Source organism: Diabrotica virgifera, chromosome 1, assembly GCF_917563875.1.
Source record: "Diabrotica virgifera virgifera chromosome 1, PGI_DIABVI_V3a".
Lineage (NCBI taxonomy): Eukaryota > Metazoa > Arthropoda > Insecta > Coleoptera > Chrysomelidae > Diabrotica > Diabrotica virgifera.
The window spans coordinates 211,390,650-211,409,626 of NC_065443.1; the positions used below are offsets into that span (position 1 = coordinate 211,390,650).

At 31.1% G+C, this 18,977-nt stretch overlaps 1 protein-coding gene across 1 annotated transcript in view; it reads right to left on the bottom strand.

The window, feature by feature from the left end:
* LOC114346273 (acetylcholine receptor subunit alpha-like) overlaps positions 1-18,977 on the bottom strand; it is a 1,182,789-nt gene that overhangs the window by 31,827 nt on the left and 1,131,985 nt on the right. Inside the window, exon 11 of the mRNA XM_050646983.1 lies at positions 10,858-11,101. Coding sequence (XP_050502940.1) covers positions 10,858-11,101 — 244 coding nt within the window. The remainder of the gene's footprint in view (positions 1-10,857; positions 11,102-18,977) is intronic.

Sequence of the window (18,977 nt, forward strand, 5' to 3'; positions counted from 1 at the left end):
TGAGTGACAATATGATAAGACAATGGCCCCGGATGGTTATGTAAAGATTTAATAAAATTTGTGATTTAGTTTTCATTGAAAGTTCAATACTTATTATACCTGTTTTCATAGAAAGTTTTCTGAGAATATATATTTTTGACCTCTCGGTATTATTAATGCACAAGTTTTAAGATAACTGTTTTTTCCTTTCATGAGAAAAGAATACTTTTTGTTTGTAAATTAGTCTTAATTTATGTGTTTTTAATCCAATCTAATAAATAAATTGTCAAATTTTCCTCTGTTTATTGTCTCAGCCGTTAATGGGTTAAGCCAACTTCTATCCACGCTTTGCATTCTTGTCACTATATTCTTTTGTACTATTATCCCAAAGTACTGGCTTCTCCTGAATGAAAGTAATAAATTTATCGGTGTCGAACATTTTCACTATATTATTACTACTGCTGCCTTTGATTCGCACAGTTTGACTGCTTTCATAAGAATGCTTGTGTTGTCGACGCATTTCGGTCTTCTGGTCTTTGGGTGTCACCTCAGGTAGTTGCGGCGATGTCCGGTAGATGCGGCAAGAACGCATAGTGTAACAAGCCTCATTTAAAGACGTGAGTTGTCATCATCCCATTGAACCGGAGCGTTTCCACCGCATCCGTTTCCAACGCAACCGGACCGATCTGTCACACTATGCGTTTTGACCGGATGAGGCGGAAACGCATCCGGTCAAAACGCATAATCTGACATCGGCCCAACACTAAGATATCTCGGAAACTCTATATAACACTATAATAGTTCACACAGTTGTCAAAACCATCAATTTCGCGAAGCTTAATTGGCTCATAAATAATGAGTTCTGAGAATTTTATGATTTAATAGGTTTTGTGAATTTGTTTATTCTCTTTGAAGGCTCGGTTTAACTTCTCAGTACAAACGATAATTCATTTAATTTAATTAACATAAAACAATTAAAAAAAATATAAAATTTTCAAAATTTTGTGGGTGACCCGTTTTCTCTGACGTGCAGTGTAGATAAAAAATATTGAAAAGTTTTTAAACTCTTTTGTTGTGACATGTTTAAGTTAAATATTATATAAACTACAATTAATTGTATGTACCTACCACAAATATTTTTTCAAAAAATGAAAACTAACAGAATAACTCTCCTATATCGTGAAAATACGGTATTTGAATAAATTATTCTTTTTCCACAATCAATAAAATAATAGAAGAGATACGATCAATCAAATTCTCATTCCCAGGACGATAATGTTAAAGCAGAATATTCCCAGAAGAAACAATTACAAAAAAGAAGAAAAATACGGCACTCTCACATATTGAACCTGATAGTGACAGAATTCCTAACAAATGTTAACTTTCAACAACTTATAAAATGTTAGAACACCTCGAAAACGTATAGTTTTGCTAGAATTCCATCGGATCATTTACTGTAGAACCGATTTATAGAGTACAAAAAATAATCTCCACTTTCAATAAAATATTGTACTGGCTTCGAAGTAAAAGGATTTTTGAAAATTGTCACAAAACTACATTGGGGCGATTTCTAACATTAAATGATTGATTTACTCTCTGAAAACTTAAGAAGGTTGTCTATATTCTATACAGTTAAATCGATTAATAAAAATAGATATACCGATGATATTTTAAAGTTTAGCATTATTAACAAAGAGTATTAAAAGTAGACTCGTACAGAGAGCATAGAAAACAAAAATAGGTAATAGCAATTTTACATCGTAATAGAAAAGTTCATATATAGCAATATTTTCTTCTTGTGCAGCTCTTATCGGAAATTGGAAATGATCAAGGGTATCTTCTATTATTTATAACTCCTGTATCACTACTTTTCTTATCTTATTATCTCATGTTTCATTAAATTCCATTTTTGTGCTTCTCCTATAGTATCACAAAATATGGCTAATTTCTATAAGGTTAAGGTCGATTAAGTCAACTGTTAATAAATTTGTATTACAGACCACCGCAAATTATAAAAATTTACAGGTTAAGATCTTCCATTAGTTTTATTTCAATTTTTTTTAAACACTATTTCCTGATTGGAAAGCGAAAAGTCAAAGCAATCAATTGATGTTTAATCAGATATAAAATAATATTACAGTGCGTCCGTAAAATAACGCATAAATTCATTATTAGCTAAATCAAAAACATTATTAGACATTCCCGAAACAGGTCGATTTTTATTTTTAAACTAAGATTTTTTGACGTAATCGATGATTTTTTTTTAAATGAGAATAGGGACCATGTAATAGCTTATTTTTGAAAGGGCGTTCAATTCTCTATTTAGCAATATAAACATTAATATAATTATTTATACAGAGTGTTCAATTTTTTTCTAATTAAATTGATTGAGACAAAAAGAAGAATGTATGTAATTTATTTAATTCAAAATACGTTCTAATGTTGCCAGAAAACAGGAAAAAATGTTTATTTGACAAATAAATATTGTTTTTCACTTAAATTCAATGTTAAAGCTGTCACCCACATGCCTCTTGGCAGTTTGGACATTTAATTTAGGCGAAAATAAGTTTATTTTTCAAATAATATTTTTTTCTGTTTTCTGATAGCAGTTAAATGTATTTAGAATTAAATAAATTACATATATTCTTCTTTTTGTGTCAATTAATTTAATTTAAAATTTTTTTTGACACCCTAGTGAATAGAGAATTGAATACTCTTTTAAATGAGCTATCACATGACCCCTATTCTCATTAAAAAAATCATCAATTACGTCATCACGCCCAGATGGATGACGTCACTAGTAAGATACATATGCCAAAAAATCGTAATTTAAAAATAAAAATCGACCTGTTTGGGAATTTATAATAATGTTGTTTAGAATAGAATAGAAATATGGTTTATTGTCTCTGAAAATTTTTACAATTTTATGGACTAAGCTTACATACAGTCAAAAGAAAAATAATATCAACAACAAATAACAAATAACAACTACAATTTACTAAAATTAGATAAATCGTCAATATACAGTAAATATGATATAAAACCAAAGACAAAAACAATTACTTACAACAAATAAAATACAACATTAGGAATTGACAGTTTAAGGTGTCAATTTTATTTAGCTAATAATGAATTTATGCGTTACTTTATGGACGCACTGTATAATTTAAACATGCGACAAGAAAACAGGTTTCAGAACCTTTTTAGGAGCACGTTTACCCTATTTTACATTTTATATAAAAATGATATGGTAATATCGGTTTAAAAAAGGTAAATAAACATTGTAACGCTTAAATTAATAAATATGCTAAGATATTCAATTTTAAGTGTTAAAGGTACTTGCAGAAGATCGAGTTTTTTCTGTATATATTATGTAGATACGATTAAGTAGAATTTAGAGACCTTCTATGGTTGACCCTTAAGTGCTTTCTTAAATGATTGATTTGAATATCATTTGCATCAAAGTGAGGACATATTGCCATCTATCCGTTGCATATACAGTGTGAGTCTGTAATTTGGAATTAATTCAATAGTTCAAATACTAATTATTTTTTTGAAAAATGCTCAGACTTATCGATTAGTATGTCAAATTTAAATTTTTTACATACAATAATAATGTATACACGGTGTCCCAATTTAGAGATATGACGTCATCGTTAATTTTCTTAAACGGCAACACTGTTATTTTGATGGGTATTTAGATAGGTCGTGTAAAGTTATACATAACTACAAAATATCAAATTTTTATTTCTCAACATTTACAAGATAATAAAAAATAAAGTTATGCCTGTAATGTGGAATTAAACTTAATACAGTACAGCGTCGATTATCCGAACTAATTGGGGGACATGGGTGTTCGGAAAACCGATTTGTTCGGATAATCGAACTAGATTGATATAGTCATTTATTTTTATCTACAAGTGACTAAAAGCCATATTTATATACAGGGCCGCCGAGAGGGATGAGCGGGCCCCGGTAAAAAGTGAAGGGCGGGCCCCCGGCAAAAAGTGAAAATCGAAAAAAATTGTTTAATTTTTATAGAAATAAAATTATTAATAATAAATAATAAGAAACGTTTCAAATATAAATTTTATTAAGTTTTGATTATACATATTTATAATAGTGAAAATATTTAAAATACAGGTGTTTTTAAAGTTTTCTGATTGGCAAAAATGTCTCTAATTTTCGAAAAATCGCATGATTTTCCCAAATCATTCTCAATTCACAAAGTTGATAGGCAGCTAACCGATTCTGTTTCATTCTAGCTATCATTACCTGATAGCATTTTTTATGCGAAAAAGAAAACTAAAGGATCTTTACGAGCTTCTGCGACTGTCACCGGTAATGTGCAAAATATTCTTAACGCAATAACGATTCAAATTTGAGATGTTAAATTTTATTAAGCAAATTTATTGGTGAAAGTTGAGATTCACCAATATTATCCGTGTATATCGCTCTCAAATGAAAAATTTCATCTATCAATTCTTCATTGATGTCTTCTTTATAAAACTCGCTCAATGCATATACTGGGTTGGGATAAAGTATGGAACCAAGAAAATATCTTTAAAACGAAAAGAACAATATTTATGAAACTTTGCTTGCAAGTATAGTGACGCAAAAGGCTTCTGTTGCCATATATTTTGTTACTACTCCACTTCCGGTTTCACCGGAAATAACCTTAACTTATTTTATTTAAATGGGACACCCTGTGTATTCTTGCGAATTTTAAAAGGACTTGTTATTTTTAATTCATAAATACCAAATTTGATAGAAAAATTTTTTTTAAAAAGTGTCTTTAGATAATTTTTTGTATTAATACAACGTAGTAGGAAATAAACGAGTACATACCATCTATACTGTAGACTAAAATTGTTGTTTACATGTACTGCATGACTTACTTGAATTTAGTATAGTAGATAAAACTGTTACTGAACTGATTGGCAGAAATAAGTTGTATTAAAAATGGTTCATTTAAGTGAAAAAATTTGTATTGAAATATTAATGATAATCGGTTATGGTGAATTTTCATTTTTTGGAAGTGAATTTTCCAAATAGATGGATTGGACGTAGAGGATTCATAGAGTGGCCCGCTCATTCTCCGGACCTCAACCCGTTAGATTTTTTTTCTTGGGGTTATGTAAAATCACGTGTTTACGTTAGGCGACCAACATGCTTGCAGGATTTGAGACAAAGAATAATTGATGAATGTGAACTAATACGTGTAGGAATCTTGCAAAAAGTGACTCACGAATTTATTTATAGGCTTGCACGTTGTCAGGAGGTGAACAGCAAACATTTTCAACATTTGAAATTTTTTTTTTATTTTTAATATCATTGGTCTAACGTAAATAAATTAACCTATTTTTAAATTGTAAAGAGATTTATTTCTTGTTTTAATAGTTTTTTCTTCCAAACTTGGTATGTATGAATTAAAAATAACACGTTCTTTTAAAATCTGCAAAAATATACAGGGTGTTCCATTTAAAGTAAATAAGTTAAGGGTATTTCCGGTGAAACCGGGAGTGGAGTAGTAACAAAAAATATGGCATCAGATGCCTTTTGCGTCACTACTTGCATGCAAAGTTTCATAAATATTGTTCTTTTCGTTTCAAAGATATTTGCTTGGTTCCATACTTTATCCCAACTCTGTATATTATATAATTTTTTTTTAATATTCATAAATCTTCATCTCGGAATATCCATAAAATTTTAAATAGCGAATGAATTTTATTTTCCGCATTAAATCTTCTGGTTAAATTGCTTATTATATGACAATATTAAATATTTCCCAGCGAAATATTGCGTCGGGCTTAAAATTATCAGTCGCAATACTACTAGGCCCAGGCAAATCATCAAAAATCGCACAGGCCTTTTGCGCCGTTTTTCTTTATTTGATGAAATACTGGATTTATTCCATAATTGCTGGTAAATAATTTAGATTATTCAACATAGATCCTTCTGACTTTTTGTAAATCTTCTAGAAGCCCTGATATATTTTTAATCTCCATATCCATACCATAGTTTTATCTGACTGCACTGTAGTACTTGAATCCTGTGATTTATTGCTGTTAAAATTTTAAACCAAATCATAATATTAAATATAGCCGAGTATTAATCAAACGCATTATGGACTAAAGAAAAACGGGAAAAATTACGTCTTTGGTCTGGTCGACGCCGGGCCCCTTACATCTCCGGGCCCCGGTAAAATGTACCGGCTGTACCGCCCTCTCGGCGGCCCTGTTTATATAACTATATTTATTTGTTTATACCTTGATAATGACAAATAGCAATTAAACAAAAAAGTGCAGTCTTTGCAACAACATATTTTTGGATACAATATTGAAGAAAATTGAAGATATTTTAAGCGTTAATTACTAACGCTTGCTCGGTACTCGAGTGCGGGGCGCGAGCCGCGAGAGTCGACAGTTCGGATAACCGGTCGTTCGGTTGATCGACGTTCGGATAATCGACGCTCTACTGTAGTTCAAATACTAATTGTTTTTTTTTTTGAAAAATGCTCAGACTTGTCGATTAGTATTTCAAGTCGAAATTTTTTACATGCAATAATAATGTATACAGGGTGTCCTAATTTAGAGATTTAATGTTATTGTTATTATCTTGTAAATGGTAGGGAATAAAAATTTGATATTTTGCAGTTATGTATAACTTTACACACCCTATCAAAATAGCTACCAAAATGACAGTGTTGCCATTTAAGAAAATCAAAGATGACGTCATATCTCTAAATTGGGACACCCCAAAACGAATTTATTCCAAATTACAGACATAACTTTGTTATCTTTCATTATCTTGTAAATGGTAAGGAATGAAAACTTGATATTTTGCATTTATGTATAACTTTACACACCCTATCAAAATATCTTTCAAAATGAGAGTGTTGCCATTTAAGAAACTCAACGATGACGTCATATCTCTAAATTAGTACACATTATTATTGTAAGAAAAAAATTTCCATTTGAAATACTTATCGACAGGTCTAAGCATTTTTCAAAAAAACAATTAGTATTTGAGCTATTTAATTTATTCCAAATTACAAACTCAGTCTGTATATAGCGATAGTATTAGATAAATTTTGTAACGCTATAAACGTTAAAATCTCAAAGACACGTTTTTATTTCCAACTAATCAATAAGTGGGTATCTGGAATGTAGAATCTTTATTTAAATCATTTCAACTAATTTATTTTAGTAATAATTATATTCATTTAACCCTTTCCACTTTTCCATTTTATATGTATTTAGTATTTTCTAAAAATTGTAATTACCTACCCGTAATCTTGGTTCAACCTCGCGAGAAAATGTTCAAACTTATGCTGTTTGAACGATAACAGAAGGTTTCTCGATTTAGCTTTTTGATCTTATTCAATTTTTCTTGTTTCACCTTGAGTGGAACTTCCTGAGTCTAGTTATGCACTACAAGTGGGATAAAAACTGCTGCAGCATAGCAGCTACCATGTAAAATTCAATAGCTTTAAAAACTACAACGACTTCGATTCCCGGCATCTCCACCAACATGAAGTCTATTTATTCAGATACAGTCTATCCAACCAGCATCTGACGCCATCAACAAGATATCCTGAAAACTGCATGAATGATAAATATCGTTCTCCATACCACTTACCACTAGATTGACAACAGATGGAAATCTTTCTGGTTACTACCTCCGCGGCTTTCAAAAATTATAAGCCATACGGGTGCCGAGAAGAACATAAAGATGAGGGAATTTTAAATAATTCACGTCCCATGTGCTCAGCATAGTAAAGTTCCAACGAGAAGGTTTCTAAAAATGTATAAATATTTTCAATTTCGTTGCAATCTGAAAATGCAGCAGCATTGTAGTCTAGTTCAATCGGGGAGTGCAGGAAGAGTCTATACCGGTTTCGGGGCTTTTTTGCCCCATCATCAGTAGTCCCATATCCTCTTCTCTCCGATTCAACCAAATACCTCGACGCGTGCAGTCCCAGATTGCAATGAAGGAAATGTCACGGATATCGTAGCGATATCTGCTAAGAAACAAACCATAAATGTCAATTTCAAATTTTTATTTGTCCCTTCCAAAATTCGTTTTACACTTTTGCAATTAAGACTAGATGTACCTACCTATCTCAGAGACAGAGCTAGTCGAAGCCAAAACAATTAGCTCCAACGTTAGTTGTAAAATGAAATATTCCCTATTAAATATTTATTATCTACGACTGATACATAATATATGTATTATACTTGTGGTGTTTGCAATATAATGCCATATAATAATCCCTTAGGGATTAATAATGCGGGATTAATAGCTATTAATCCCTATGGCACAACAATCACAAAATTCACCACGGAAACAAAATAATCAATCTCAAAAAGTGTCACTGTCAAACGAATAGTATATTTGACAGTTTGTGTTGAGATGGACGAAAATGAAGAATCTTTTAATTGTACACCACCAGAAATTGTAGAACTAGCTACAGCAACAGCATCTACCTTAATACCTGAAACATCGAAATCCATTTATAATAAAACGTATAATAATAGATCCCAAATATTTGTATTAAAAACTCTACTAAAGTCTCAACCAATTCAGTTTATTAATTGTACTATTACTAATTTTAATGTTTTTAACAAATAAAGTTGTTCATTAAAAATCTTAAATGAATTAATTTGTCGTAGATAAAGTAGAGTATACTACTCGCAATAATGGCTCTCATTCCCTCGGAATGTTACTCCCTCGCCGCTAACGCGGCTCGGTTCGTAAATATTCCTCGGGAATAATAGCCATCATTATTGACTCGTGGTATAATCTACTATTACTTTACAAAACAGTGGCGTAACAGAATCTGTCGAGCCCCCCCCCCGCAGAATAGGAAATGGGGCCCCTTTAAAAAATATTACTAAATGCGACATGTGTAACATAAACTTATATGTGTTATAGCTCTCAGTCCATGAACGTGAAATACGGCGATACCGTGTAATTTTCAATGTCACCACTTCGAGTTATTTACCAGTGAAAATATTCAACATTGTTGTTCAACAAAAAAACCACGTTTTCAGGCGGTTTTTTGTAAATAACAAATTTTTCAAAAATAAGCGAGTTACGCTCAAAATACAGTTAAAGCCTTTTTTGGTAAAAAAGAATTTGAAAATCTCCCCTTATTTAGCACCCCAAATGAAACTAATCATTACCGCTTTACAAATTACTTAACTTTTTTTTATATGACCTGTAAGTTTCACCGGTTCAAAGCGCTTATTTTTAAATGGGTTTTATTTGAAAGGGCTCTAACGAGTCACTAATTACGAGTGTATGCAAGTTTTGAACAGCCATGTCTTAACCAATTTTTGTCTTACAGAAAAACAAAAAAAAAAACCAAAATATTTGTAAAAGCAAAACCTACATTTCTTTACTCTTTAAGATTTTTCGTATCATTAATACTCCAAAACCGATTTTCGGGGGGTCATGAACTTTTTTTATGGTACATGCATAGCTTAGGTTACCTCACATTTTACCTCGTTCAGCACAACCTTTACTACCGTTCAACACAAAACTATAAACATTTTTCTCGTAGTAAGCGGGATATGTGTTTGAAACTAAACACATTTGAACTGCAAATATTTAAAATTATTTTATATTATTTTAAATTCTCGAGGGGGCTCTCTGGATCCGCCCTTGCTAATACTTTTTAAGTTAGGTAATTTGAAAAAATGGCATTTTTCTAAAATAAAAAAACTTTTTTTACTATAAAACCAATTTTTTTTCAAAAATAATAACTTCGAACCGATCCAACTTAGGGGGACATTTTCACGTTTTTTTAGCAAAAAAGGGGACAACTTTATTTTGAGCGTAGTTTGCATAGTTTTGATGCTAGAAGCTTGCTATTGAATGTTATAAAAAAGATATAAAAAATAAAAATAAAGCTCCTTTTTAAACATTAAAAAAAGTTTTAATGAGTTTTCCCCGAAAATTGCTTCGTTTGCTGGTTATTTCACGTTGAAATATTCGATTTGAAATTGAACGAATAAGAACAATTTTTCATGAGCTACAACTTTCCTTTTACTTACTGTGTCGATAGACTTAATGAATAGGAGAATAGGTTCACCATTTTTTTTATAAGCTACATTTTTGCTAAAAATATTTTTTCGATAATTTTTCGAAAACCTGAATACGTGATTTTTTTTTTGAAAAATAAACATGTTGACTCGCAAGTCACCTGAACAGTATTGACTAAAGAAGCTCTATAGAACAAAAGTTGCTTATAATAAGTCAATTTATCCATTTCCGGACTTATTTTAAACATATATTTTTCACCCCCGAGAAGGGGTAACTTTCACCCCCCAAGTAAAGCAAACAACGGTACAACTCCATCTTTGAAGTGGATGATAAGTAGAATCGAAATCCAAATTGCCAAGCAAATACGTCGGCGTCGTGACGCTGATAATTACACTCCAAAACGCTCATTTACTGGGCTATTAGTGTATTCATGCACTGTTTATGACAACTTACATTTTTCGTCTTTATTCGTATAGAATAAAATAGAAAGAAAATTAATAAACGACTACATTTTTACATAGTATTATTCTATGAGATGAACAACTTTCTTCGTACACTACTATCAGCGAATATATCTACAATTTTATTAATACATACAATACATACACATTGTATCTATCTGATGGGCAACTTCATTTTCAATACTACATTGCTTAAAAAACGTTGCGTGTGTATGCGCAAAATAATATTATAACAATAACACATTTTTACAATATATTAGGGGACAAAAGGGGCCCCTGACATATTGGGGCCCCCCGCAAGCTTCATGCTGCGGAGGCCTCTGTTACGCCCCTGTTACAAAAACATAATTGCTAAAATAATACAAACCTTTGTGGAGTCCTCTTCTCTCCTGGTATGATCTGCGATGAATCTAACACCATCTATGGCTTTATGGACTTCGGGGCAGTGGTGCCACGGATGGCACTCCTTCATTAGAACGTCGTTGAGATGTTCTTCTATATGTTCAATACCTTTCGAATCTAAAATGTGTTCCCCTAAATGGAACCCCATACTCGGAGGTGGAGTTGTACCGTGGATGCTACAGGACCGTAGAGCTCCTGCCTCCAATTCCCTGAAGATAAAATAATGAGAATAATATATAATAAGTAGAAAAATATAAACTATTATTTAACCCATTAATGCTCAGAACTAAAAAAGCTTGAACGTTGTAAATTGTTTTATCGATTTTATTACAAAGAGTGTTATATATTTACTAAACAATGTAAAAAATCAAGGTCTGTCAAAAGGTTGTCAAAATGAGAGGCAACTTTAGTTGCCACGGAGCTTTGTGTGGTAAAGAATGGTGATAAAGAGCCTAATTTGAGAAATATGTTAATATGTGGAAATTACTCCATTAGTTAATTACTCCAAATTAAAAATTAAATAAAATATTTAAAAAAAAAGTCTATACCTCCATTAAGAAGAACAAAAAAATACACTTTCTTTAAATATACTTTTTACCCCATGCCTAGATTTTGTGTCACATTGGGATAATCACTAAAAATCTGTTATCTATAACAGCAAATCGAACTTGACTGACTTGGCAACATTTATAGCGCCTATGAGTATAATAATTATTGTTCACAATAGTGCAGCCGATATGCGAAACAATTGTGCATTTAATGATAGAAGTGTATATTTTGGACCACATATACCACACATATAAAGGTTCAAATTTAGATAAGAGGCCATCTCAGATTTTGCCTTTTACAAAAATGGCGGGCATTCAAAATGGCAACTATACATATGTGACTAATAGCACGATAACTTTTGAACGAGAGGTCAGATTTCATTCAAATTTGGTATATAGGTTCATTTTTTGATGTAAAAGATGGAGGTCTTGAACCGGAAGAATCGATTTACCAGAAGTTGTGTTTTTACTGGTTTTAATGTAAAAATATGTTGTTTTTTTTCAATTCTTTCACCCTGTATGTATTAATTTTTCAAAAAGTTAATACCGCCATTGAAAAGAGCGTAAAAATATTTTTTAGGAAATATTTTGAACTTTTTAGTTCTGTTAATTACCATTTAATAAATGTATAAGGGTATTATAGGGGTATGCGAAATAATATGCGAAAATTATAGGGGTATTACATTGACAAGCGTTCCTGCCAAAATATTCAATAGAATAATTGAAAAAAGGCTAAGGGAAAAACTAGAAATAAAACTAGAAGAATCCCAGCATGGCTCCAGAAAAGGAAGGAGTACCCAAGATCTGATATTCATATTGAGACAAATAGGAGAAAAACTATTGATGAAAGGCAAAGAGATACACATATGCTTTATTGATCTGAAAAAAGCTTTTGATAGAATAAGAAGGGAAGATATATGGAAATGTTTAAAGAAAAATGGAGTAGAAAAGGATATGATAGAAATAATTAAAGCCTTATATAAAAATAATAAAATAAAAATAAGGACTCACAATCAAGAATCTGATGAATTCCAGGCAAAGATAGGACTAAAACAAGGCTGTGTACTAAGTCCATTACTTCTCTCAATGGTACTAGATGACGCAATAAAGCAATGCAAGGAGAAATCTAAAGACATGATATTGGGAAAATGGAAAATGAACAATGTACAAATACAAGAATTACTATTTGCAGATGATATGGTATTGTTAGCTGACACGGAAGAGAAACTGCAACAAATAATAAACACCTATATAAAAGAACTAAGAAAAATGAACATGGAAATAAACACAGATAAAAGTAAAACAATGGTTATGGCAACTACAAAAAAAGTGATAAAAATTAAGGTAGAAGGACAAGTTTTGGAACAAGTAAACAGCTACAACTACTTAGGTACAATTATTGAAGAAGATGGTAAAATAGACAAAGAAATAAACAATAAAATAGGAAAAGCAGGGACAATTTATAATACATTAAGAAATACGTTCTTTGGAAAGAAAGAGGTACCCAAAGAAGTCAAAACACAAGTGTACCAAAAAGTGGTTCGACCATCAATCGTCTACGGGAGTGAGTCGTGGACGCTAACAAAGAACAACAAAAAAAAAATCAAAGCTACAGAGATGAGATTCTTGAGAAAAATAGAAGGGGTCACACGAAGAGACAAAATAAGAAACGACACAATAACTCAAGCTCTACAGATAAAACCCATAGAGACAATTATAGGGGAACGACAGTTAGGATGGTTAGGCCACATCCACAGACTAAACGACACAAGAATAACGAAAAAAGTATATGAAGTCAGAGTACAAGGAAAAAATAAAGTAGGTCGCCCAAGAATGAGATGGGAAGAACAAGTTAGATAAGAAGCAGAGAAGAGAGGACTGCAATGGAGTATGGCAAAACAATTGGCTCAAAATAGAACAGCATGGAAAAGAAGTATCAAAGAAGCACCACAAGATTAAAACATATGGACAGAAAAATGGGTCAAATAAGTAATTTATATTTATTAAAATTGTATTGTTAAAATAAAAGTTTTGTATAATTATTAAAATGTATTGAAATGTAGATATTGAACTAGTTGTAAACAGCCCAACACCGAAAGGTACGAATGGGCTTAACTGATTAAATAAATAAAATAAATAAATGTATAACGTATCTTGACATGTACCTATGTGAGGCAGATTCGTGCAAATATTATAAGAATTATTGTGCATTTAATGGTAGAAGCATATTATTTGGACCACATATACTACACATATAAAGCTTCAAATCTAGATATAAGGCCATCTCAGTTTTTGTTTCTTTTAGACAAATGGCGGGCATTCAAAATGGCAACTATACATATGTGACTAATAGCACCATAACTTTTGAACCAGACGTCATATTTTAACCAAATTTGGTATATAAGTTCTTTTTTGATGAGTAAGATCAAGGTCTTGAATCCGAAGAATCAGTTTACCAGAAGTTGTGTTTTTACTGTTTTATTTATGTAAAAATATGTTGTTTCCTTTTCAAATATTTCACCCTGTATATATAAATTTTTCAAAAAGATAATACCGCCATTAAAAAGAGTGTAAAAAGTTCTTTTAGGAAATATTTTGAACTTTTTAGTTATGTTAATTACCATTTAATAAATGCATTACGTATGTTCACATGTACCTATGGGCGACAGATTCATTTTGAATGCCCGCCATTTTTGTAAAAGACAAAATCTGAGATGGACTCATATCTAAATTTGAATCTTTGTATCTGTAGTATGTGTTGTTCAAATTATATGCTTCTACCATTAAATGCACAATAACTCTTATATTATTATTTGCACGAATCTGCCATACATAGCTACATGATGTGAAGATACGTTATGAATTTTTATTAAATGGTAATTAATATAACTAAAGAGTTCAAAACATTTCCTAAAAAATATTTTTACGCTCTTTCTAACGCCGATATTACCTTTTTGAAAAGTTAATATATACAGGGTGAAAGAATTGAAAAAATAAACAACACATTTTTACAAAAATATCAGAAAAACACAACTTCTGGTAAACCGACTCTTATGGATCAAGAGCTCGATCTTATACATAAAAAAAGAACCCATATCCCAAATTTGGTTGAAATCAGACTTTTCGTTAAAAAGTTATCGTGCTATCAGTCACATATGTATAGTCGCCATTTTGAATGCCCGCCTTTTTTGTAAAAGGCAAAATCTGAGATGGCCTCTTATCTAAATTTGAACGTTTATATGTGTAGTATATGTGGTTCAAATTATATGCTTCTACCATTAAATGCACGATAATTTTTATAATATTTGCACGAATCTGCCGCACATAGGTACATTTGAAGGTAAGTTCTGCATTTATTACATGGTAATTAACATAACTAAAAAGTTAGAAATATTTCCCAAAGCATATTTTTATGCTCTTTTCATTACCGGTGCTACCTTTTTGAAAAATTTATATATACAGGGGGAAAGATGTGAAAAAGAACAACATATTTTTACATAAAAAATCAGGAAAAACACAACTTTTCGTAAACCGATTCTTCCGGTTCAGGAGCTCGATCTTATACATAAAAAAAAGAACCCATATACCAAATTTGGTTGATGTCGGTCTTTTCGTTTAAAAGTTATCGTGCTATTAGTCACATATGTATAGTCGCCATTTTGAATGCTCGCCATTTTTGTAAAAGGCAAGATCTGAGATGGCCTCGTATCTAAACTTGAACCTTTATATGTGTAGTATATGTGGTCCAAATTATGTGCTTCTATCATTAAATGCACAATTCTTATAATATTTGCACGAATCTGACGCACTACAAACTACAATTATAATAGTAGGGGAGACAAGGATCCTAAATTTGCAGTTACTAAAGCGTTATGGGGACCCCTTGGGTTGTGAAGAGTAGGTCCTAAAACCAAAAAAGTTTTCCATTTAAGTGGGGGTTTTCATTTCCAAAAATCGTTTTTTTTTCGATTATAGCACCAACTATACATATTTCGAAAACATGTCAGGAATAAAAGTTACTTATTTTATGTAAGAAAACCAAATCTGCAATCAAAAATGGGGGCTCCTATTTAAGATTTTAAAGATACTTTTTTGTGAAACTTTGTGAGTCTCCCATTTCCTTACGCCCCCCTCAAATCGTCAGATTTTTTAAATATACACCCTTTTGTTATACACCCTTTTGTTATACACCCTTAATCTGACAATTTTGAATATTTTTAAGGATAGATTTTTTACGGACAGTCCCCAGCGTACGCCCCTCTATTAAGAGTCCATATATGGTAGGGGTACATTTACAGGGTACAAGGTGTCTCCCCATGTGATTTTCTGACGCGCTAGAGTAACTGCAAAAATTCCCTGCTTGGGGTCCCCTGCCACAATATTGTGCTTTCGTTTTTGATAGATAGTGTCACTGTCACTGTCGTACTGCCGACGCATGCTGCCGTACTGTTGAAAGTTCGCAAGAACTTTCGAAAAAAAAAATATTGATGACGCGCTGATGTAGCCTCTTAACAGATGGAATTGGGGCAATTTGCCAATGAAGTTTCAGTTTTTCGTTTAAAAAATTTAATCAAGGTTATCATACACATAATTAACATTGGGAAAACTTTAGGCTATTGATTATGTCCAAAATAAGAGAGCTAAAAGGAACTACAACGTTAACGGGATTTTATTGTCTCATATGGTAAATGGATCTCTAAATTTGAAAAAACCGCTGAGTGCTACCATTTAAATAGGTGCGTTTTTGAGAAAGGGGTGAATTAGTACCTAGCACAGGGTGAATTAGAGTGAGTTCTATGCACTTTTGGTAGAAACACGTCCTCAGGAAAATTGTTGCAGGTTAAATTTACTATCGAACCTTCTAAATTTATAAATAGTTTTTTTTACAAAAATATATTCAAAAGAAAAGCAAGAAAAAAACATGGAAGAAAGCAATTTTGTTTTTTGCCCCATAATTTTTTCCACAGGGATATAGGTATAAAATAACTTCCATCCTTCGTCTTCAAAATAAAGTCTGGTAAAAGTCTCTAGGATTTATAGTTTCCGAAACAGAATTTTTCAAAGTTCTCCGCTCACATCATTTTTGGGCCATTTTCCCCATTATTTCGCAAACATTGTTCTGTAACTTTTTTCTACGCATTTCTAGGTATATACAATGGTAAATTTTGTAGAAAGAGAAGTTAATTACCTTTAAAATGGTCTATTGTATAAGGATATACGGCTCTTTTTAAGCAACTTATGATTTTTCAAGGTTTTATACTTTTAATTATTTTTGATATTTTTAATAATTATTTTTTAAATTCTCATTATGGCTTTTCTTCTTGCACATTTAGGTATATGCATTGTGCAATAAAAAAGCTTATTTTCTTTACTTTAAAACGGTGTATTGCAAAAAAATTTAGGACTATTTTTAAACAAGATATCCGTAGGATATCCAAGAGTATCCTTAATTTGAGAAAAATTTTTAATTTTTTAAATTTTTTTCAATTAAAAGAATATAATTGCATACTATAACACAACTTTTAATTCCAAATCTCTTTTCTTAATAACACTTTTCGATATTGTGAAATACCTACTTTACTTTTGAGCGAAACTCATATTTTTTGACATACATCGTACACTATTGATAAAATTTTATATCTGATGATTGCAGGTTTTAGACTATGCAAAGCATTTCATAAGGAATAATTTTTTTTCGTAAAGTTAGTAATAAAAAAGTTTTCCATATGGTTCCAACTTAGTGGGACCTATTGCATGTGTATAATATGTCACATTTTGAAAAAGCATATCTTGTTTAAAAATAGTCCTAGAATTGTTTACAATACACCATTTTAAAGTACAAAAAATGAGCTTTGTTTTTTATTGTACAATGTATATACCTAAATAACAATAAAAAAAGTTATAATGAGAAATTTAAAAATAATCGTAGAATATATGAAAAATCATTAAAAGTATAAAATTTATACAACCATATCTTGCTTAAAAATAGTCATACAGCCTCCTACAATAGACCATTTTAAAAGTAATTGACTTTTCTTTCTATTAAATGTAACATTTCATATACCCAAATGTACATAGAAAAAAGTTACAGCACAATGTTTGAGAAGTCACAAGTGAGTGGCAAAATTTGAAAAATCATATTTTGGATATTAAAAATCATAGAGACTTCTGCTACACGCCATTTTAAAGAGGAAGGACGGAAGCTTTTCTTCCGTGAAGCAATGCCTATACCTATATCCCGGTGGAAAATAGTTATGGGGCAAAAAACAAAATTGCTATCTTTCGTGTTTTTTTCTTGCTTTTCTTTTGAATATATTTTTGTAAACAAAAATATATCTGACTTTAAAATGTGATGTTTCGATAGCAAATTTAACCTGGAACAATTTTCCTGTAGACGTGTTTGTACCAAAAGTGCATAGAACTCACCCTAATTCGCCCTGTGCCTAGGGACTAATTCACCCCTTTCTCAAAAACGCATCCCTTTAAATGGTAGCACACCGCGGGTTTTTCATATTTAGAGGCCCATTGACTATATGAAACAATAAAACCCCGTTAACGTTATAGTTCCTTTCTAAAATACATAACCAATAGCCTACTTGTTCAAGTTTTTAAACCAAAAGAAACTGAACAATTTTTAAACGAATCATAAAAAATCCCTTTTTGCTTCGAAATTACTTTTTTAATGCTTCTTTTGTCTCGACATGTACTGTTCATGATAGTGCATCGTTGCTCTTGTATTTTATACAAAATATTATTTTCTCTTCTCCTCATGTGTTTTTTTTATATTTATATTTTGCTTCTCTTATAAAATAAATATACCTTGGAATTTAGTAATTTATAATATGCAAATTTTTATTGAATCTCATTATTTGCAATGCTTTTACATCAAACACATGTTTTTAATTTCACGTTATACTATAGAATCGATTAAAACAATATTGAACATCCAGTGAAACAGCAGAAATAGTCATAAGGGCTTTATTGAAATTTGAGTATGAACTGTATACCCGAATATGGAGACAGACCAAATACATACAATTTTAGCCCAATATTAAAATGAGAGGAACAAATCTCGGATGAGTAGTGCACGGGAATTATTTGCCAGCTGCATAAAAAGGTTGACCAATATTGTTATGTAGAGATTATAGTGTGATGTGATGAGAGTAAATTGTTTTTCATATACAGGGTGCGCCAAACCTTTCATTTTCTTTTGTTGCGGCTAAACTATAGAGGAAATAAAAAATGTATAAAAAACTGATTATTTTTTGTATTTAAGTTGTGTTTTTAATGGGACCCCTTATATTTTAAAGCATTTTTGAATATATTTTTTAAAGAAGAGTTTGTCTAAAGCAGGTTTAATAGATCCAAAGTTAATAACTTTCGAAATATTTACACTTTTATTAAGAAAAATGGTTTCCAAAGTAATAAAAATGTAACTTGTATGTCAAAGTTCTTCTAGTATATTGTCATTTTTAAATAATTTAATATCCTTAATATCCATCCACACAATATATTATGGTGAGATCACTATTTTCAC